Genomic DNA, 22,092 nt, shown 5'->3' on the forward strand with positions numbered 1-22,092 from the left:
AATAATTTGTTCTCTAATATTGGAGTATATATTATATTTTCATTATGTATAATATTATGGTAATCGTCTATAATTGATTCTATAACTATAATATAGATTGTTACGTTGTAAACACCTGAGGTGATCTGGTAAAAATCGTGTGTATTATTTTGTTTCATAAGGCTCAAAAATAGCACTGATTAATGATTTATCCTTTTGTAGTACCTAATATAGGCGCTAACAACTTAAAAATATTATGCTATAATTGTATAACCACTAAATCATAAAAGTTAGGTAAGCATAATCTATCGTATTTTACAAGTTAAAAAAATATTGAATAAAAATAATTTTTAATCAACTCGATAAATATGAATTTAACCACGTATCACAAATATAAAAAAAAATGCAACAAGATGATGGCGGAATACTCGGCAGGCAAAATGAGTCGATAAACAATCGATCGTAAACGTCAAACAATAGAAATTATTAACAGTATAGTAGGTAGGTATAATTTTATGAGAATCACTTACATTTATTGAGCAAAAACATTTATTTATATATATTTATGATATTATTTTGTAACCTGGTACCTAAGTATAATTAAGTAAATATGTACCTAATTCGAAAATATGAATTATACTAAATAATAATTGCAGTTATTAAATAAAAATTAAGATAGTTACTATACATTTATTGTTGAAAACATTAAATGTAAATGTTATAATTGTATCATTTGTATTACTGGATAAATACTTAATTAATGCCTAATGGTCTTAAAACTTAACACAGTCACGTAGTACTGAATACTGATGTCTGATATTATCCAGAATTAAAAATATTAACAATGATATTTTATGTATTACATGTACGTGTAATGTTACTGAATAAATTAAATAGGTATTACTAACCTATAAAATATTATAATGCATTATTATAATTAATTTTAAATATTAATTTTAATGTATACATTTTACACAATACCATGGTTTTGCAAGGTTACAGTATTAAATCTAAATAAGATGATTTCACAGTGTGTAAGACCGATCACAAAAATAACATACAGACCAGGTAAAAGTGACTAAAATAATTTTGATTATATTTTCCGACCACGCAAGTGAAAACATCAAAATAATAATTTTATTTTAAAATAATATTATGAGTTAAAAACTGTCGAATAACGTCGAATAACGACATAGGTATATAGGTACTATATGTACATATTATTATTACATAAATAGTTAAAACGAATTCGTAAAAATTGTAGACGCACTAAAACGATTAAAATTGGTGAAAGTTCGGGGGTGAGAGACGGTGAGTCATAACATCCCCGAACGGTATTATAACAATATTCAACCAAACCGAACGGAAAACCTAACGCAATAATAAATATTTTTAAAATATATCATCACACGGTTGTACAGCTATGATAGAAAATCGTTTGACGGGCGAGAGGGGCTGTGTCTCGTCTCGTCGACCTAAACCCTTTTATGGTGGTTGATTGGGGCGATTGTAGGAGTGAAGCGTTGGTGGTGTTCAAATGGCGAAACCACCCGGCATGGGCGGATACTCATCCGGTCTCTTCTTGACGGCGCCATTCTGGCCGCGCGTGACCGGAAGCGGCGGCGGCGGTACGTCCGGTACCGAAGATCCTGCCGGCCTGTTGTTCTTGACGACCTCACCGTCCACGGGCCTGTTGTTCTTGACGACCGCAGCGACGGGCCGCGACTCGTCGTGTCCCAACGATCCGTCGTCGGTACCAGCAGAAGCCTCCACATCCGACATCGGCGACGGGTACGACGGAGCGGCCGCGTACTTCACTTGGGGCCATTCGTAGAGGAACTGGAGCGGACGGAACACGGGCGTGACGATCGGTTCCGCTTGGCTGGGCAACAGACGCTGATCGGTGGTGATCAGGGCGTTGTAGACGCGTGGCAAGCGGCCCGTCTTCAACGCCACTTGTTGAGCTGCCGCAAGTTGAGCCGCAAACATAACTGCTGCGACGATGACCACGGCCCGCACGTTTCCGCAACCGCCCACGGTTGTGTGGCGGGATCCGGCCGACTCGACCACCTGTTTAACGGTAATCAAGATATTAGTATGAAGTTTATAGCTATTATGATTTTGTGGTCGTGCTTATAAAATAATCGGTGACGTTCCTCATCCATTTTTCCACAAGGGTGCGTTTTCGATATTATAACATGATTTAGGCATAGTTTAAAAATCATGCTTCGAGATCAATTTTCTGCTTTTAGATTTTAACCCTTCTGGAGTGATGAGAGTGAATACTTAATAATTGCGTGCAGTAAGTGATAAAACGTAATCGCCTTTCCGGATAAAAAAGTGTCTAAAGGATTATATAATTAATGTAAAAAAAAAAGGTAGGGAAGAGGAAAACCATTTCCCGTTTCCCAATCCCAGAGAAAGCCCTCTCTTTATACTACGTAAAGCTTACGTCTTGAACAAATGTAAGCAATTTATAATTTTTCTCTATAAATAGATTAGATCTCTACAATCTAAAAATCAACTTAATACAGAGTATTATATGGATTCTACGAGTATGTGCAGCATAGTTATGTACTTATGTGTATACATATTATACGTATATTAAAGTGATAAATGCGTTACCATAAAGCTAACCCTCATAAGGTAACATCTGTGTCCAATGTGAATGTGTAATGATCTATTACATATATCTATTTTTAAAGGATGAAATTATTTATATTGTAATAGTTTTAAAATGAGTTAATTTTTAACACAACAATAAGGGTTACGTTGTGTAATTATATAATAATGATTGACTATTGTTTCTGAATTCAGCTGAAAAATGTCATATACCTAACCCATATTATGGAAAACGGACGTCATGTTACGAGTTTTCTTGGTAGTCACCCCTGATCGTTATGAAGATTTGGGTTCATCGAGATAATGGATTCATTTGTGAAACTCGTTAATGACCTACTAATATTAATATTTGTATTGTTATTATTATGAGGCTGAATTTCGTACCATACTTGCAATAGATATAATTCGCAAACGGTATACCTTGCGGGCTGACGTTTCTCGCATACTACGAGGGCAGCACAACAATAACACACCACTCCTCATCAATGGTCATATTAAACATTCGAGGGTATTATAGTCACGTACAAGATTTAGTGATGACAAACACCCATTATATTATTATAATAACATATTTTTTCAAGTTTGCAACATTATATGTTCACTTTATCCTTTCTGATCAAACAACGCCGAACTTTATGGAAACGTATTTAGCTATTTTCATGGATATTGAGTGTATTAGTGTATAACGTAACAATTTAAAATAAATCCATACCAAAAAACGTATTTTATAGCACAATATTTACAGAACATATGTCTTATATAATGCTTGACAACATGTTTTTATTTTTATAATCCTGTTTTATCTATAATTAATATAATACACCTATACATACATTTTAAAAATATTTCCTGTTTAATCGTTATAGGTATTTGGGTGGATTATACAATGTACTATATTCGCATTTCACTTTTTACGAATATTTTTCCTACTCATCTAATATTTTATATTCAATAAATGCAATGTTTTTATCTTTTTTCACATAAAAAATAGGTGACAGTAGTAAGATAAAAAAAGTAGGGACCTACATGAACTTTACGCTTACAGAAGTTGATATATATATCGTTGGGTATGATAAAAATGATGTAAATAAGTGATAACTGATGAACTATACAAATTTAGTATTTTGTTTCATAAATTATTTCTTATTATAATATTTTTAATAATTTAAAAATAATCATAACTTAGTAAAAGAATTTTCAAAATAACATTTTTTAATTTATGCATTGTTGAATATTTGAGTGTTATAATTTTGGAGGAGGCAACTTTAACATTTTAATCAGTCTCAGATATTCAGCTTATTAATATTTGAAAATCAAAATTTTAAATATTTTCAAATTAAAAAATGCCCGACCCAACAGTAGGCAAATCGGAACATTTTCCAAATTCTTTGACTAAAAATTACTGAATTACAGCACTCGAAGTATTCTAATAAAATAAATATTAATTCGGTCTCATTCATAGTATTAAGCAACAAAATTATTGAACAATTATTTAATAGTCATCAAAGTATAGGTAAGTATTTATACATTTTTAAATTAAAACAGGTAAAATGAACTTTATGTTTTGAATTCCGACTTTGGACATAAATGTGACCTTAAGAATTAATATTAGTTTAAGAAATGTGCCGGAATCAATGCTAAAAATTTAATTACCTATTATTTAGATTGCATAATCAACTTGTGCTAATAAAATGTATGTATTTCAAATATTATTTAGGTTAACGCCAATTACTGTTAAATTTGCAGTGAATGTAAGACAGTATGTTGTTAAAACCCAATTTCATCACCAATACGATTTAAAAAACGGTTTGACATAGATTATTATTTTAAGCATGTCCGGCTTAGCCTTATTGATAACAGAGGTTATATTTTTAAATTAATATGTAACTACAAAATTATCATATGATTTGTGATTTTATGTGTTTTCCTTTAATCTGTTTTGGATAATCGTAACAACTCCATGAGAAATTTCGCTTATCTATACATCAACAATTAGATTACGCATTTCATTTAAGCAGCTTTTACTTTAAAACCATTAAGCCAAATCAATAACATATGTCAAAAGCAAGTAGCTATATAATACATATATATTGCAGTTTATATTATTCTACAATCAATTATTATAAAATAGTTAACTTAAATTAAAATGTACTCTATAGTTTAGCTAATGTCCATAAAAACAGATTTTTTTTTAATAAATGTATTATTTATTTGTACATATACCATTTAGAGTATTATTTAGATATTACATTAATTGCTAGTTATATTGGATTGTCTGGATGTTGATTAAATTGTCTAGATGCAATTCATTGAGAATCATCTCATAAATTAACAATTCAATTATAGATAAAAACTATTAAGTTACAAATATATCTTTTATTATGTTTATAAAATATTATATATAGCATGAACAATATTGCGTTAGAAGTTGTCTAACTAGTTTATTTAATTAATTCAAATTTGCCTTGAAGTTTTATTATACTGATGAAATAAAAATGTATCTGCAGAGAATTATTATATAAATGAATGTGTTTTATGGACTACAACAATACTTTATTTTAGCCAAACAGATTAATACCTACATCTTGTATAAATGTATAACATATAAGTAAAGGTAAGAACAAGTAAGATTAAAATAAAATGTAATCTTAAAATATATGTAATTTGTTCTACAACTAAAGTTAAACGAGTTAAAGCAGTTTAATTATTAATTAAACTAATAATTTTAAATATCATTGTTATATTATAGAAATTATAATTTAGTAATTGATAATCGCCCTCAAGAAATAATGACATAACAAGTGAACCATAGATACTGTTTAGTTTTAATTTTTAGAGGTCATGATAAAATTAAAATACTATAAATTATAAAAATGGACAAAATATATATATTTATTTAAATAGTCATAATTATATTATAAAGAAATTTGAATAAGTAATTTACAATCTCTAATTGTTTCAATTATAATTGTTTTTCTTTTCAAAGAAACAATTAGTTGAAAATGTATTTGCTTTTTATGTTCAATGTTTCATATTTTATCAAAGTTTATTGTCCAACTGCTCAAGAAAAAAATAAATTTTTCAAGTAATACCTTTAAAAAAAATCGTCACTGTCTCTAACAGTAACACGGACACTGTACTAATACTTAAGTATTGACATTTACTTAAATAACATTTAAGTATTTGAAAAGAAAATTTAATAACCTACCTACATAAATATCATAAAAATAGGTAATATATTAAACAGTGGGGACTGTTTTATTAAAGCTTTAATACATTTTTGATAAATCTCATGAATTTCTTTATGATATTTAATGACACAAGTAAAAGTACATAACTTTAAATTTACTTAAACAATAAAAAAATTAAGTACCTATACCTAGAAATTAGATAAAAAAATACTTCGTATTTGTTGTGCTCAGCTTCTAAATAATAAAGAATTATTAAAATTATTAGAGCTCGAGTTTTAATTTTTATAATAATAGGTGCATTCGTTGTTATTTTAAAATATACGAGTATATATGTAAAAGTACCTACAACGAAATTATTTTATTAAAACATAATAAAAATAACTTTTTACTTTATATTCAAATGGATTATACAAGATGTACATTTCGTGCTATAATTAGGTACTAATGTAATTTTGAACATTTAGATTAAAAATATAATCATAAAGAATACAAAAATAACCTTGTCATTCCGTTAAAACTATTCATTTAATTAATAACTACCTATATAATTTGTTGTATCTGTTGGGAAAATGTAATACTCACTATATATTATATATTATACTGCAACTACAAAACACTTTTGGACTGTCAAAATATAATATTTTACTCTAATTTAGCGTATAAAATAATAAAATTACTTGCAATTAAAATATTTGGCTGCGAATAAAACTCGGTGTAACTCAATGTGATTTTAAACAACACAAATATTCCAAAACTCAGTTATGTACGTCTACACTTGGTCAACAAAACTCGTGATATGGAACTACAATAAAAATTTAACACTATAACAAGAATGTTCTTATCGTAGTATTGCACTTCGGTCAATTTATGTAGAACGATTAAAGATTTTGTGTATAGGTAATAGACACAAGACAACCATAGATTACAGACGACTTAGAAACGACTGAATAATGTTCTATAATACAGATCAAAACAAACAAAGTGGTTCTTAACCTTCAGTTCTTATTTACTTACAATACCATATAAATAAATTATTTTCTTCGATAACCTGGTCTTTGTTGTTTATTTTCTCATGAAAACTTTTTTCTACCTTAAAGTTATATATATTTATGCATATATGGATATGTTAGTTAAAACTTGCATGACTGTATATTAAATTAGACTATTGTGTAAGTACTATGATTTATGACTATTCATGCACAAATATTTACATAAAATATTTAACTCACGAAAACAACCTATTTGTAATGCATTTTTTTTTAATGTGTAATATTAAACTATTTATCAACAAAAATTACAACTAAAGAAAAAAAATTAAAAATAAAGGAAAACTTAACGTTGCAACTTAAGTTTCATTCATTTAAATAATTTTTACAACCGACTAATTAAATTATAGGACTGTAAATTTCAATTATTTACGATTATTTTTAAATGTTCTGAGTTTGTTATTCGTGCATGTAATTATCAATGTGTATTAAGAAAAATATATTTTAAGTACATTTCCAAAGTATTCAAACAATGGTTTAAGATTAATATTAGACCACGAAATAATTCCATGTTTTCTTAGTGTATTATTGATATTTGTAATACTTAACATATTTATTATACCACAGGTTTCTTAAAAAAAAATGTAAATATAAATTCAATAACATACCGTTTTATACCGTGGATTAGCTGTACTTAAAGACGTAGTGAGACGTTCAATAGTCGGTCGGCAGTTTTGTACAAATGTACAATCCAATACCGTATTTGAGCATTCATTTATGAACACAAGAATAAGTATAGCATTTTACATTTTTACAATAACAGAAACATGAAATGCAAATTCATTAAGTTACTAGGTGTATAATATTACCTTCACATCGAAATGACAAAATGTCCGACAATGTAATAGCATTACCTACTAATAGGCTATAATAATAAATAGGCGTTCTTCGTATTTAATTTCCATTAATCATTATTATTTATCATTTATTTTGACACATGTGCAATGTGTGAATTAATTCCAAACTAGAAACAATTATAGGAACATATTTTTCGAATTAAAATGTTATGAAAATATAAATATAAATACATACAATATTTTAACGTCTACTAGACATATAAATATAAAACATTTAAGTTACCTATAAGTGTATTTACCTATATGCACGTATTTTTTTTTTTGAAAAAAGCCAATTGTTATTAAAACAAATAAATAAGTTATTATTTTGTATATTGTTTAAATTTAAATTAATTTAAATTTTACTTAAATTACTATCACTACCTAACTTATCACTTCATATTTAATTTTGTATTTGGATATGTACTTCATATTTATATCTTATAGCCGTTATAAATTATGTCTTTTACCACGGAAGTAAATTTAAATATTATGGATCCTTGAAATGTGTTCCCGCACATTGGTAATAGTGTAATACCTAATCGCTATAGAAGGTATACGTGCTCTATTTACCCTAAGTATGTAAGAATTAAGAAAACATAATATCTCCATCACAACATGCTATAGTGACTGTACACTGTACAGATTTTAAGTCCTTGAAGACAGACCATAAAGTCGTTTGTATTATCTTCACACTTAATAAATCTCACAATCCAGGAAGTTATTGGAAATATAATTGTCACTCCTGTAAATATTTTAATGCATTTGCAAATACTCACCATGATCAAGTGGTTTTATTTATTTTTAAATATGAACACAGTAGGTTATTGTTATACCACATATGTTATTCCCTTTTTATATTTAATATTTAAGTATTATTTGTCCTAAAATGTTTATGTTTACATTTTATTTCATGCATCTTCAATGGATTCTTAATGAGATCTTAAATTTACTGAAAAATACCTAAGAACCAATGTTTTTTTATTTGTTAGAGTTTGCATGACATTAAATTTAATTAAATATAAAATACCCCGAATAGTTTTCTATGAATTTTAGTACCTAGTATGTATGAGTAATATGGCTATTAACTAATTATACAAATAATTTAAACTTAAATCATTTTCTAAATAATACTGATTCTTTAACGTGTCATAAGCATATTTACTATTTAAAATTGTATTGTTGACATAGATCTATTGGTACATACTGGCTACTATTATATTTTATTAAATTTCAATCATAATTTAACTATAGGTATATAAATTTAGCAACTACCTATTATCATGATTATTAAAATAATAAAAAAATATTTGTGAAATAGGAACTTTCTTAATACAAATATTTTATTATTTATTAAAAATTATAAAGTATAAAAAAATTTGTAAGCACATTTTGTTTTTATCAATAATATGAATAATAAAAGGGCAATATTATGTAATATTACATGTGCACTATAATACTATATAATATGTACAATCTTATACTCGTAAGAGTTGTTACCAGTAAGAATATTAATAGGTATTGATATATTTTAATTTTATATAAACAAACAATATACATAGGTACACAATGTTCATCTATATTAGATAAATCAATTTTATGAGAATGTATGTGCACTTTTTATTTTCTCTATCTGACCAACTATCAACTTAGACAAATTGCATTCAGCATAACCCATATTTTGAGTTGTAGGTACCTATGGCTTTATTTTTAGTCTTTAAATTTTAAATATTTTTACATACCCACCAGCTACTCATATATACTTCAGAAAATTGTAAATATCATTAAAAATCAAACCTAAAAACACAGATATTGTTCTAAACTTTAAGTTTGATAATGAGTCAATGCACTTTAACATTATTTAACTAATACATAAAACTAATGACACATAATTGGTTCTACTGATCACAATTTTTCTGCTGCGCGTCGCCGGGTGCGACGATCAAAGAAAAATAAGAGCAGATATGATTTTATAAAATATAGAAGTTTATTTCTAGTAAATGTAAATATAATAGTGTGATATTTTTAAATTTTTTTTTTAAGAAAATTATGCTGTTATAATTTAACTAAACTTTTAACAGTTTTTTTTCGCAGTTATAAATAATAAAACGATTATGATAGTAGAATACTGAATAGTACCAATATACTTGTGCATAATACATTTCAAAGTAAAATAGACTATTGGAATTATGTGAACATTAAAATTGTACTTATTTCGTTGTGTGCTCTTATATGTTTTGGAAGGTAAAATATGTTAAGCTAACAAATATTTTTTTTTTTTAATTTTTTATTATAATAGGTATTATTAACACGATTGGGAATTCCTTTCTTGTAACAATGTAAAAGTAAATTAAACAACTGTCGAACAAAAGATATCACGTATACTAAAAAAATGATAAATAAATAAAAACCGGGTAAATTATACTTATAATAGTAGGTATTTAAATTGTATACTTTAGCATACCTGAATATTCATAATTGTATTCGGGCTGTGTTGGACGTCGATCGGACACTGTTCGGTTGGACTGTACTTCTCAACGGCACTGTCCGTACAGATGTAAACTAGTTAGAAGGCCGCCGGGTCAACTTCCAGCTGTCTCCGTTTATTTGTGCTGAACTCATGATTTCGGCGGAACTCCAAACAGGTGATTTGAGTTCCGTTAAATAGATTCATTAGGAATGGTACCTAAACGACGAATGATGAGCAATGGCAACTTGGGCAAAACCTCAAAGATTAAAGTTGGCATCAGAGGATTTGCTAGAACCATAATAACAGTGTACCACATTGCCGACCGCAATAGCCACCAGTAAGCCATCTTCCAGGACGAGTCTATAAAAAAAAAGGATACATAATAAAATAGTAATGTATAAATAATTGTAAATGGTAACATAGTAAGATTAATATAACAAAATCTGAAGAATAAACTTTACAGCGTATGTATGCACTAGACTAGGTAGGTACATACAAAAACTGTAAAAACTTCACATCACATTAGTAATAACAATTATCATCCATTCAAAAATATATACACAAATAATTCTTATTGTTATATTATTACACAAAATACATTTTCAGCACGATTGGTGGATTAAACCAACAATATGTTATGTGCGTGCTGGCTAATATAGACACTGTAATTTAAGTTGCATACATTATACTGTATATACATTCTTGTTTGGTCACATAACAATTTTAGCACACACAGAGCATTCGTAAGATAAAAACGAACATTTTACTTAATATTTGTCTAAAAAAAATAGAATATGATAAAAGATAAAGACAAGTAAATTATTTTACCTGTTTGATTTCATTTATACCATTATTTAGGTTTGTCTTTACGGCAAATTCACTCATAATAACTCACAAATCTAATAGGTACACAAAATTAAAAGTTAATCACGAGTTCAAATTTCAATCGTTACGCATTACATAAAATAATTCAAAGATAAGTAGATACTGCCATACTGGATAATATAGGTTTAGGTACTGTTTGGATATAGAAATACTTAAATGCGATTCAAAATTTTAAAAATATTTTATCAATTTGGAATACCTATATAACAAAATATAATTCATAACTAATTATAAGCATTAGCAATACATTATTATATAATATTTCCTAATTCCTATGCCATTTCAGTGGTTTTACGCTTATAACTAAGCAAATACATTTTTTTATTAAACACAGTGAATTCTGTACATAACGATATCGGACAGTCACGCGATCATCAAAAGTGTCCGGGATATTATCATATTGTTGTCTGTTAGAGAGAAATGTCCTCTACATATAGCCATACAGGCGTCCGTTATGACAGATTTCATTGAAGTTATTTAGTTATTTGTTTTCAATTTAAAATCAAAAATAATTATTTGATCTAATCGAAGTTTATGATAAGCATAATATGACCAGAGCGATTATCGCATTATGCCAATACCTGGACGTCCGGACAAAACCGAACCGTTGGTAATACTGTGTATGATGCTATGTATAAGTATGTTTTTTCAACCTTATGATGATGCGTCCTTAACCCGTTGAATATCATTATTCATTACAGATTCATTTCACGATGTATCATCATCATAGTGTATGATGTGTGTATAAGTAGTAGCCAGTAGGCACGTCTATTTGTCTAAATATTAAATGATTTCAACATATTATATGATGTGCAGGTAAGTTTAAAATACAGCCCTGTATAGCCTGTACAGCTATATATACTCCACAGTTTTAGCACATATAATAAATATAGCCCCTCTATCAATACTGGGCATTATATAGACTCGAAATACTGACATCAGTAATTATAAAGTAAACTCAACTTAAGAGATTTAAACGAAAACCGACTTCGATTACTCACAAAGTACGAGCAGCCGAGTAAGTACATATTTCAAGTAGTTTAGCATCGAAACTTTGTATGCATTCTAAAAGTCCAGGATTCACGATCGAACGTACACGTCACAATTTATTGAAATACTTGCTGTAGTGTGCAGTCATAGTATGATTCGCTCAAGCTAAATACAGCCAAGAAGTCGACAACCAAATAATGGTGATGAGCTGTCTGCGTAGTAATTTTCATCTTCATTCAGTTTGGGTAAGTATATTTATTCAGGGTCAAATTCGAAGGATTCAACAATCTCATGTTTCCATAGAGGTGATTTAAAAGGGATGACAAATTTTATAAGTAGTCGGGTATATTTCATTACCTATTTCAACTCACTAAGCTAAATTTCGAATTTTTGTCAGTATTGAAATAAAATAAATTATATGTACCTAGAGTTTTTTAAATTTATATTTTTAGCATATTACATAAAAAAAAATGTTTTGATAAGTTGGGTGACTCAATATTCTGCTTTGCCCGGCGGGTTGCAAAAGTCTAAATACAGGCCACTATATGCAGTATGCGTGGCCCAAGTGCATGGTCTAAAAACGACTAAAAGTTATGTCATCCACGTGCGTGTCGGTGACCTGGATTACACCAGACTGACGAGGTGTTAAGCAATGCAAGTGGTATACTATTATTATCAATCCGGTGGGACGTCGGCGGTCGTAAGTTAGTCGTGGCAAAAGTGAAAGACTGCGGCTCGGGCGGTCGGGTGCTTGTAATAATATAATACTATTATGCTATAATATAATAGCTACCTACAGCAGTTCAAGGACACACAAAACCAGTCCTTGCCACGGGAGGATTGCCTGCCTGTATGGACGTCATCGCGTTATCAGAAAAAATCCCCTCTATATTCGCGAAAGTCAAAAATTATAACGGACCTATAATACAAGGGGAGGCACAAGTTTCATTGTGTCGGTATACTCGTAAAACGCGGAAAATGTACTTTTTCTAAAATTAAATCTTGTGTGTGTGAATTTTCAATATGTACTTACGGTATACAGTAGGTTTAAGGTGTGATCGAACGTCGTGTAGTTAAGACGACGACGGCTGCGGCGATGGCGGCGGCGGCGGCGGCGACGGGAGAGCGCGCCCGGTGCGTTTGGGCCGAAGTCTGCGAAGAGACTGCGCGGGCCGCATGTACCACGCGATGTTACCTGCTATCCGACAAGTCTCGCCGGCTCCGACAGCGATGCGTGATGTTGCAATCGTTGAATAATATACCTAGGTACATATTTGTATTAGTGTTATATTAATATTATAATATAATAATAATCGTCATTACAGTCGCCGGAGACAAGCAGGCACATCGTCATATTTTTTAGCAATAATATAATAAATATGTGGATGCTAACCATGATGACATGTTACAAATTGTAACTCAAAGTTTAAGGTATTCGTTGTCACGGTACGCATATCGTCGAGAATAACGAAATTGTGTATTCACAATACATTTGCGAAATATTAGAATTAAAAATAAACATAAATAAATACATTTTGAGTAGGTTGTGTAAAGTGATGTTATAATTCTTTAAATCCTAAATAATTCGTGAAAAACACAATTGTTGTCTGTTGATTTCTAAATTCTAGATAATACATAATAGGTTACATAAGCAGTGCGATTTCCGAAATAGTTTAAGCTCGATATTAATTCGTTTGTGATTTGTTATTAAATATTTATCATATTTTATGCACAAATGATTGCTATATTAAAACTTTAAAAAATGAATGTGTCAAAGGTCATAGATTAGCAGATATTATGACTAATTATCTAAGACATAATGATGAATCGAAAATATTGTATTGAATTTGAATAATTGTGTAGAAAGCAGAGTGATTAGCTTTTGTTCTTTATTTGTCTGTTATATATAACCGACTTACATACAGAGTGATTTTTTTAAACAAGCTCACCTTATTTATATGATTAAATTATAATTATAATACGCAGTAAAAAGAAGTTTGTATCATCACAGGATACTTCTTAAGTATATAGTACAAAAGATATCGGGAATTTTAAAATATGGTCTTTAGCTATACTTACAAAATTCTAAAATTCAGAATTTGAATAGATGTACTATTAAAGGGAAACTGGGGGTGAGCATATTTGAAAAAATCCCCTTTCATTATAATACAAAGTGCATTTAGATGTATAATAATAAATAATAAAATACATAGTATATAAAACTATCGTAAGCTGAATAAATAGGTTAATATAATTATGTTCAGCTTAGAATCATTATAATTTAAAATTAACATTGACAAACACAAATTTGTTTAAGTTAAATGATTTAAATGTTATTTTAAATACAAAAGACTATAACAGTAAATGTTTAAGCAATTTTATATCTTTGAAGATTGAAGAACCGTAATAATAGAACTGAGTTACTTACCTATGTATGTCTTAGGTATCTAGTGTTGGATTCACGTGAACAGTAGGTAAGACAGGATCGTGCTGTATTAAGCAATAAAACCTCCGGTCTAAGTTTTATAATTTATATTACCTATTAAATAGAAAATAAAAAAATATGCATTTAAATTTGTACATTTGTTAAAGTATACTATAAAGTAAGTATGGAAGTATTTTAATAAACACAAATTAAAAATATTTTTATTTAACATTGTATTCATTTGGATTTTCTATTAGTATTTAATATTTATTAAGAAAATCGTATGTAACAACAATTTAACAATATGTAGATACCAGCATTCGAATAATTTTTGATTAATTCGTTACTTCGATCGTAAGTCGCAAATCGGAAATCGTAAGTAGTCATGTAGGAATCCATACTACTGTAAGTTATAACTTATAATTCTATAATTTAATTCAACACCATTAAAATATGATAAGATGAATGATAATTTCCAGTAGCGAGAAGCATGTCATCTCATGAAAGACAATGAGACCCACTTACTATACGAACAAAAAATATGATTTTATTATTCTGTAAAATATTTGTTTTTACAAATTTGAATGAAATAAATAATAATATATATTTGTCAAAAAATTATTTTCTTTTTCCTTTAAAGTGTTTTTCAGCGGTATAACTAGGACCTTTTTGGGGGGAGGAATGATATGGGTACCTATTTGTAAATAACAGCAAAAAAAACATATACAAATTTAATATAACCGAAATAACTAAGCATTAGTAAAAATATATCAAGTTTCCTTATTTTTTGGATATTAAGAACAAATGGTATCGTGCATGACTAAATCAAAAAAAAAAAAAAATACTAAAAAATGAAGAAGATTTCAAATATCTATAAATATTACAAAATGAGCAAAACTATTTTGAAAATTACCCCATATCTAGAAAATGCTGGTGTTTTTAATGAAAATTTCAAGTCGTAGCAGTTATTAGTTTTTGAATTACCTACAGGCTACAACAAAAAACAAATTCAATTTTACATAAAATTGTTAAATCGATATTCGTTGCTCCGTTCAGAATTTAAATCTGTAACTGAAAATCCATTACCTCGTTAAATAATAATAAGTCATACAAATGCGACATTGTACAAGACATAAGACAGTACAACCTACATATTATTTTATACAAAATTGCAAGTATAGTACCTATTACGATGCTGAGCAGCGAGCACTGGAGCAAGCCATAACATTGGCGCAACCAAGGGCAATAGCGTATCTGAAAATCGGCCTCGATAGAATGGGGCCATGGGGGAGGGGGGTGATTAAAATGTAATAATAAATAATTAATTGTCGTGCTATAATCGGCAAACGGCTAGCCTACATCCTTTTATCTTAAACGTTTATTTGAAATATACACTCTATGACAATTATATTCAATATAATTTTTATTTGAATTCGTAACTAAAATTTTATACTACGTACCAATATACCATTTATTCATTAATTTAAGAAAACACTAACATACTCTATACTCATCATATCAGTATTTATGTATCACCAATAGTTTTTTTTTTTTTTAATCTATAGTCCATAATTATTTGAAACGATCAATGATCATGACTGTATTATTACAATCTACACATATTTCCACACATTCTACAGGGGTTGCTGTAAATGCTGCATTAGAGGTGTACGGCGTTTACTCATTTGTATTGTTTATTTTTTATATTTTTATATTAAACTACTGTTTATGGGTAGGTTCTTTAAAATATGCACCAAGATACGAGGGTATACAGTCGTATGACCCCGTTTACCTATTAGAATTTTCAGTGACGAGAGCAAAATATTCTATAATTATTTCTAATTGTCATTTCTCAGATAGTATTTAGTAAAATATATCGAGTAATTATTATCAAAAATTAAGATTAAATATTGAGAACCTTTTATTTACCTATTGACTATTGTGTACATACCGTTTATCTTTTACGGGGATGAGGATACCTACATTACATTTGTGTCATTTTTTTTTTGAATTAAAGTTTCAAAAATATAAAATGTCATCATTTCATCAATATGTATGGATTCTTTTCTTTCACGTTTTTCATTGGGTTCTCGTGATTATTGTTTGGAAATGTACTATAGACTATAGTCAAATATATCCACAAGTCTCGTCTAAATCTGGCCCTGTTGGTGGAATATTTATTTTGGGGAGTGAAGGAGTGTCGTGTAAATTTCAAAACGCGGTTCGCAAATTCATGCGAATGACGTGCTTAATATTGACAAAAAAATTTCGAAAATGTTATTTTTTTTCTCTCGAGAAGGCTGGTTGCTGGCTATACGTGTGAACCATTCGTGTGTATAACATTCGACTTGCGGTTTAATATGGACGAGACGTCGAGAAATTCGTCGACCCCTTCGGGATACGATTTTAAACGGAAAACTTTAAAATACATTTTGAGATCGGAAAATTAGAACGAAAGACGAAATCGGCACTGTTTGTTTTCCATGAAAAGTGCACAATAGAATGTAGTATTGTAGTCGGTCTCCGACACCGTGGCACCTCCGAGTACGCTCACATTTTTGGTCTGATTACGACCCACGAGTCACGGCTGTCGTGTTCTCGTACTACTCGACGTGTATTTTAGTCGTGTGATGCGTGGCGGTGCAGATAGTGATAGACCGCGTTATCTGTGTTTTCTGTGAATATAATAACAATAATAATACGAGTATAGATAACAGAGAACTGATTTAATACACACATTATTATTATTCATAATATTAGATTGTTTTTAAAGTGCCGGAGTGGAAATTCGTTATTTCGTGGGACGTTCAGTCACCGAATAAGTTTCATTAACGGTAAACACTTGTCTACGTTGCACCTGGACTCGAGTGTCGAATGTCGACTACCTACTTGAGCGATGCGAGTCGTCATTGGACGAAGAATCACACTTAGACATAGTTTTCTACCATGTCAAAGTGCAACGTGACCACCAATGCGATTTAGTTGACAAATATTTTCACAATTATTACGATATTAAACATAATATATTCTTAAGACGCACGAAATGACCAGTTAACATTTGCTCGATTCCTTCTGGCTTCCACCATGTATTTGACCAATGTGAGAATACTGAAAGTATTCTCTTCGTATAAGTTTCGCTTTTGTATTGCATTTATTGTTGTACTCAGTTTTTGGCAGATATTCAGAGCCATAACAAACAGTAATAAACAGGTAAAATTAATAAATATGAATAAATATTATTTTAATAATTTTCTTTTTATATGCACATACGCAGTCAGTGTTTAATTTTTTTCTGCTGTTAGCACAACCAATTCTTCACGTTCTCTAACGGTTTAAATTGCAACTTTGCTACTATTATAGTTGCATTTAACTTAAAACAATGTTGGACCTTTTAATATTTTAATAACTATCTAAGTATTTGTTATTATATGATAATATTAAACCTACCTGTGTAATTTTCAGAAACTAATTCATTCTCCACGTGTTCTGAACCATGACAACTCTTTAATGGCTAACAGTGTAAAAGATATGACATATCTTCCAGTTGGTGTATACTATGAAGCATTGTGTCCAGATTCAAGAAATTTTATTCTTCAGCATTTAGTTCCGTCTTTTAATAAAGCACCAAATAGTTTTGATATTGAATTTGTTCCTTATGGAAAAGCCAAGGTAATCATTGAATAGTAATTCATTAATAGAGTTTGTATTTAGTGACAATATAAATTGTTAAAAACACTTAAAATGTGAAAAACCAACAAAGATACAGTATTTTTTTGTTAAGTGTTGTTGTTTATTACATAAAATAATATTCAACAAAATATGAATGATGACCTACAATGTACTGATGTAAAATCAACCTATCTCGAACACAGTTGTTTCTATAGATAGTATAGGCACTTTGATAAACTTTTAATTAATAAATTAATTCTGACAAGTACTTCATCGATACCATTTTCCACCAGCAATAATAAAGCATACTTCTCAGTTTTTAGTCATTATCGGTTATTTTAAACATGTTCAACAATCTTTACGAATTGTTATTTATTTGCACTGTGCTTAAGTACAAAATAATTGTGTTAAATTGATAATTTAACACAAAATATCAAAAAAAAAAAAAATTGTAAAAATTATGTTTATCCATTCGCATTTATATACTAAATAAAACATATTTGCTTTCAAGAGCCTAAACCCTATACATTAATAATAAAAATATAATACTGTGGTGTAAAATAGCTTAATATAAATTAATTGTGTTATAATAATATAATAGAGTTTGATTGTATATTTATTATTTAGACACATGAAAATGCTGATGGCTCAATAACATTTGCTTGTCAACACGGACCAATAGAATGCCAGGCAAATAAAATTCATTCGTGTGCTACTCAACATATAAAAGATAAAAATGTTTTGGTCAAATATGTATCATGCATGATTGATAATAACTATGATCCAGAAATGATTGGAATGTTTGTAAGTAAAAGTTATACTAAACTTAACTAAATGTAAATGTTTGATAAAAAAATAAAAATAAAATGTAAAAAAATGTCTTTTTTAGTGTGCCAAAAAATACAATGTTAACTGGAATAAAATTTATGCTTGTTCAGAAGGGAAAGAAGGTGAACTATTATTAAAAAAAAACGGTGAAGCAACAGACAAACTATGGCCCCAAGTTTCTTTTATCCCAACTATTTTGATTAACCATGTAATTATATTATTATTTTCTTAAGCAATTTTGTTAGCTGACAATAAAGATTTTTGTTATTTACCATTAGGAACAACCCAGACAAGCTTCTGTCTTGAAAGATTTTTGGGGTGTCGCTTGCAGTTATTTTCCTCCTGTAAGTTCTTTAAAATATATAATATTCACCTAATTATAATCGTAATTTTTATCATTTTTAAAATAAAATATTTAGATGATAACTTAGGTATTGTAGTTTAGCTCTATAAATTATAATATAACTATTTCTTTTTAGGAATCAAAACCTGCTGCTTGTTAAATATCGAAAACCATCACTTTTTTTTATTTACAATGAAGGTAAACAATATTTTATTAAAAGTTATGAACTTATTTTAAGAGAATTTTGTGATATTTAAATTAAACTTTATACTTTTTTATTGTTAATTTGTATTTGTTGTGACCTTAATGGAAAAATTCTATATAACATGTGTATAATATAATATAATAATTATAAACTAAGTATACTATACAAATTACAAATAAAACTACATTGTGTTGAACATTACAATTATAATTTGCTATTACTTTTTCACTACTTATTAACCATGGTAAATGGACATTTTCCCCCATACCTATTTTTAAAAGGTTATTATTAAAAATATGCAATGATTTTTATTGTCTTATGTAAATTTTATTTAAAGACAGAAATCCAAATATTTTTATTAATTTTTAGTTATATTTTATTTAGAAAATCTTTTAGCTATTATATCTATTTAAAATTATATATTTACTTAATATTTTTTTAAACATTACTTTTTACTGTGCCAAATAGATATTATGTATTATAATACATACCATTACTTGTTATTATTATTTTTTTTTTTAATAGCTATTCGTATTGTTAAAGTATATAGACAATGATCTAAAATATTTATCTATATTTTATTATATTTGTGAAAATATTTAGAAATTTATCCAGTACTTTGGCAAAATTAGACAATAGGCAAAAAACAATTATTTCATATTAAATATTATATAATATATTATGTGTAATGTGATTAAATCATAAATAGCACACTTTTTAAAAAAGTGAAGGGAAAATGTCCACATCAAAAAATGCATCGGGGAAAGATGTCCTACTACACCAAAAACAGCCCCGTGGGGAGAGGGGTGTTTGCAATTCATTAATTATATTATAACTTGTATTGTTTGTGTTACACTAATTTTCCGTGTAGTTTATTAAATAATATATTTGTTGTTTTCTTCTAATTCTACTATTTTTTTTTATTATAATTTTAAATAATTATATAAATAACATTATAAAACTTAACATAACAATATGTGTATAAAAAATTATAATTTCTAATTTTTTTAGATCTTATATTGTTTATACTGTATATCCCTATCCAAAAAAAATGATTTATAAATACAACATTTAGGATAAATGGTTAACTAGCTTATATGATTCAATTTTAAATATAAGTTTGTATTGAATTAAAAATATAAAACAAATTCACTGAAGAGTTTATTAGGTTAGATTATTTCTTATGGTCTTAGTACTTTTCATTAGTATTTTGTCAAAACTGGATAAAAGTGTATTTTTGAAATTAAGTATTTTTTTTTCCGCGTACATCCATTTGAAGCCTTAAAAGTTATAGGTTACTGTAATTGTGCTATACAACGAGATACATGTAGTTCATTCTCTATATAGGTTTTTTCAAAATGTTGAGCTTTATAATAATTTTTTTTTTTTGCTATAATGGTTGTGATATAATAATTTTTGATGATTTTTATAAGTTTTTATTTCAAACATTTTAATTCTTCTTGATTAAATGTCCATACTCACATAACAATAACATTCTTGAATACATATTTTACTGAGGTATAAAAATTTCAATACACTGATTACGAAATAAAATTATATAATTTTTGCTTAAATGAAAATTTTTATTAATTATAACCTTATTAATCTAAAAGCTTATTAGTCAAACATTTGACATAAACTGTCAATGCAAATTTCACTATTCCAGTGCATTTTATAAGTGCGACAGATATTTACACATAGTTTTTACTAGGTATATGATTTGCATATGAATAATAAATACTTATATTGGTACTTAATTGGATATTGGCCAATATTGTGTATTTTTATTATGGTGCTTTTGTGACTTATACACAAAAAATAAATAATAAATATTAACTGCAGATAATATTTTAAATGTATGTAATATATTATTATGATAGTTCCGAATCAAAGTTAATAATATACTTAAGTGCTGTGCTTGTATAGTGTGTACAATGTTGTGACTTTCGATGTACTTGAACAGGGTATTTAATACTTTTGTTATCATATTTTAATTTTAATATTTTATACTTAACTAATCATTATAATCGTTAAGTGCAATTTGAAGTATTAAATAAAAAAATATTATTGAACAATTAATTTTATGTGGTCAGCAAATATTTTATTATTTAAATTAAGATGCTTCTCTGTTAAATTAAGCAAACATGAATTTTCTAAACAATTTGATTATTATTTTTTTTGTCCGGCTTGTGAATATGTACCATTATTCTATAAGCACACATCCTGACTTGTATGTTTTCCTAATTTATTTGTAAATGGGATATGCATAAGCAATCAATTTAAATATAAACTAGCAATTTTAATTAATAATTATTCTCCCACAAATATGTTTATTATATGATACCTATACCATGGAATGGAATATTCTGTACTGATACTTTGTATTTCAATTAAAATTTTTTTTAGTTGGATAAAAATACCACTTCACTGTTAATTCTTGAAAGTCTGATTAAATTTAAATTCAAATTATTCACAGATTTAAATATTTTAATAACAATACATTGTATTATAATAATAATATAAACTGATTAAATGTTGACATTAAGTAGGTGGATGGTACTTAATAAGATTAGTATTATTAATATTTATTTTAATTCTAATCT

The 22,092-nt window shown here is 28.0% G+C and overlaps 2 protein-coding genes across 6 annotated transcripts; one reads left to right on the plus strand and one right to left on the minus strand.

The window, feature by feature from the left end:
• Positions 1-649: 649 nt before the first annotated feature.
• Positions 650-13,246, minus strand: LOC111038132. 5 transcript variants are annotated; one of them, XM_022321082.1, is made up of 3 exons: positions 13,053-13,246; positions 10,139-10,504; positions 650-2,049 (listed from the first exon to the last, which is right to left on the minus strand). In XM_022321082.1, the coding sequence occupies exons 2-3, from the start codon at positions 10,148-10,150 to the stop codon at positions 1,513-1,515; spliced, it is 549 nt and encodes a 182-aa protein (XP_022176774.1). In that variant the 5' UTR covers positions 10,151-10,504; positions 13,053-13,246; the 3' UTR covers positions 650-1,512. The 5 variants fall into 5 exon arrangements, with proteins under 5 accessions (XP_022176774.1, XP_022176775.1, XP_022176777.1 ...); XM_022321083.1 differs by lacking the exon at positions 13,053-13,246 and adding an exon at positions 10,606-10,624; XM_022321085.1 differs by lacking the exons at positions 10,139-10,504; positions 13,053-13,246 and adding an exon at positions 6,474-6,942.
• Positions 13,247-17,084: 3,838 nt separating this feature from the next.
• LOC111038131 (GILT-like protein 1) lies at positions 17,085-19,726 on the plus strand. The gene is made up of 6 exons (XM_022321081.1): positions 17,085-17,654; positions 17,907-18,113; positions 18,741-18,917; positions 19,003-19,149; positions 19,220-19,285; positions 19,421-19,726. The coding sequence occupies exons 1-6, from the start codon at positions 17,529-17,531 to the stop codon at positions 19,442-19,444; spliced, it is 747 nt and encodes a 248-aa protein (XP_022176773.1). The 5' UTR covers positions 17,085-17,528; the 3' UTR covers positions 19,445-19,726.
• The last annotated feature ends 2,366 nt before the right edge of the window (positions 19,727-22,092 follow it).

The sequence above is a fragment of the Myzus persicae genome, unplaced genomic scaffold (genome assembly GCF_001856785.1).
Source record: "Myzus persicae strain clone G006 unplaced genomic scaffold, MPER_G0061.0, whole genome shotgun sequence".
In the NCBI taxonomy this organism is placed as follows: Eukaryota; Metazoa; Arthropoda; class Insecta; order Hemiptera; family Aphididae; genus Myzus; species Myzus persicae.

Coding starts and splice junctions, on each gene's coding strand:
- LOC111038131 (XM_022321081.1), top strand. CDS start 17,529: ATGTATTTGACCAATGTGAGAATACTGAAAGTATTCTCTTCGTATAAG. Junction 18,114..18,740: donor TTCCTTATGGAAAAGCCAAG/GTAATCATTGAA, acceptor TTTATTATTTAG/ACACATGAAAATGCTGATGG. Junction 19,150..19,219: donor CAACTATTTTGATTAACCAT/GTAATTATATTA, acceptor ATTTACCATTAG/GAACAACCCAGACAAGCTTC.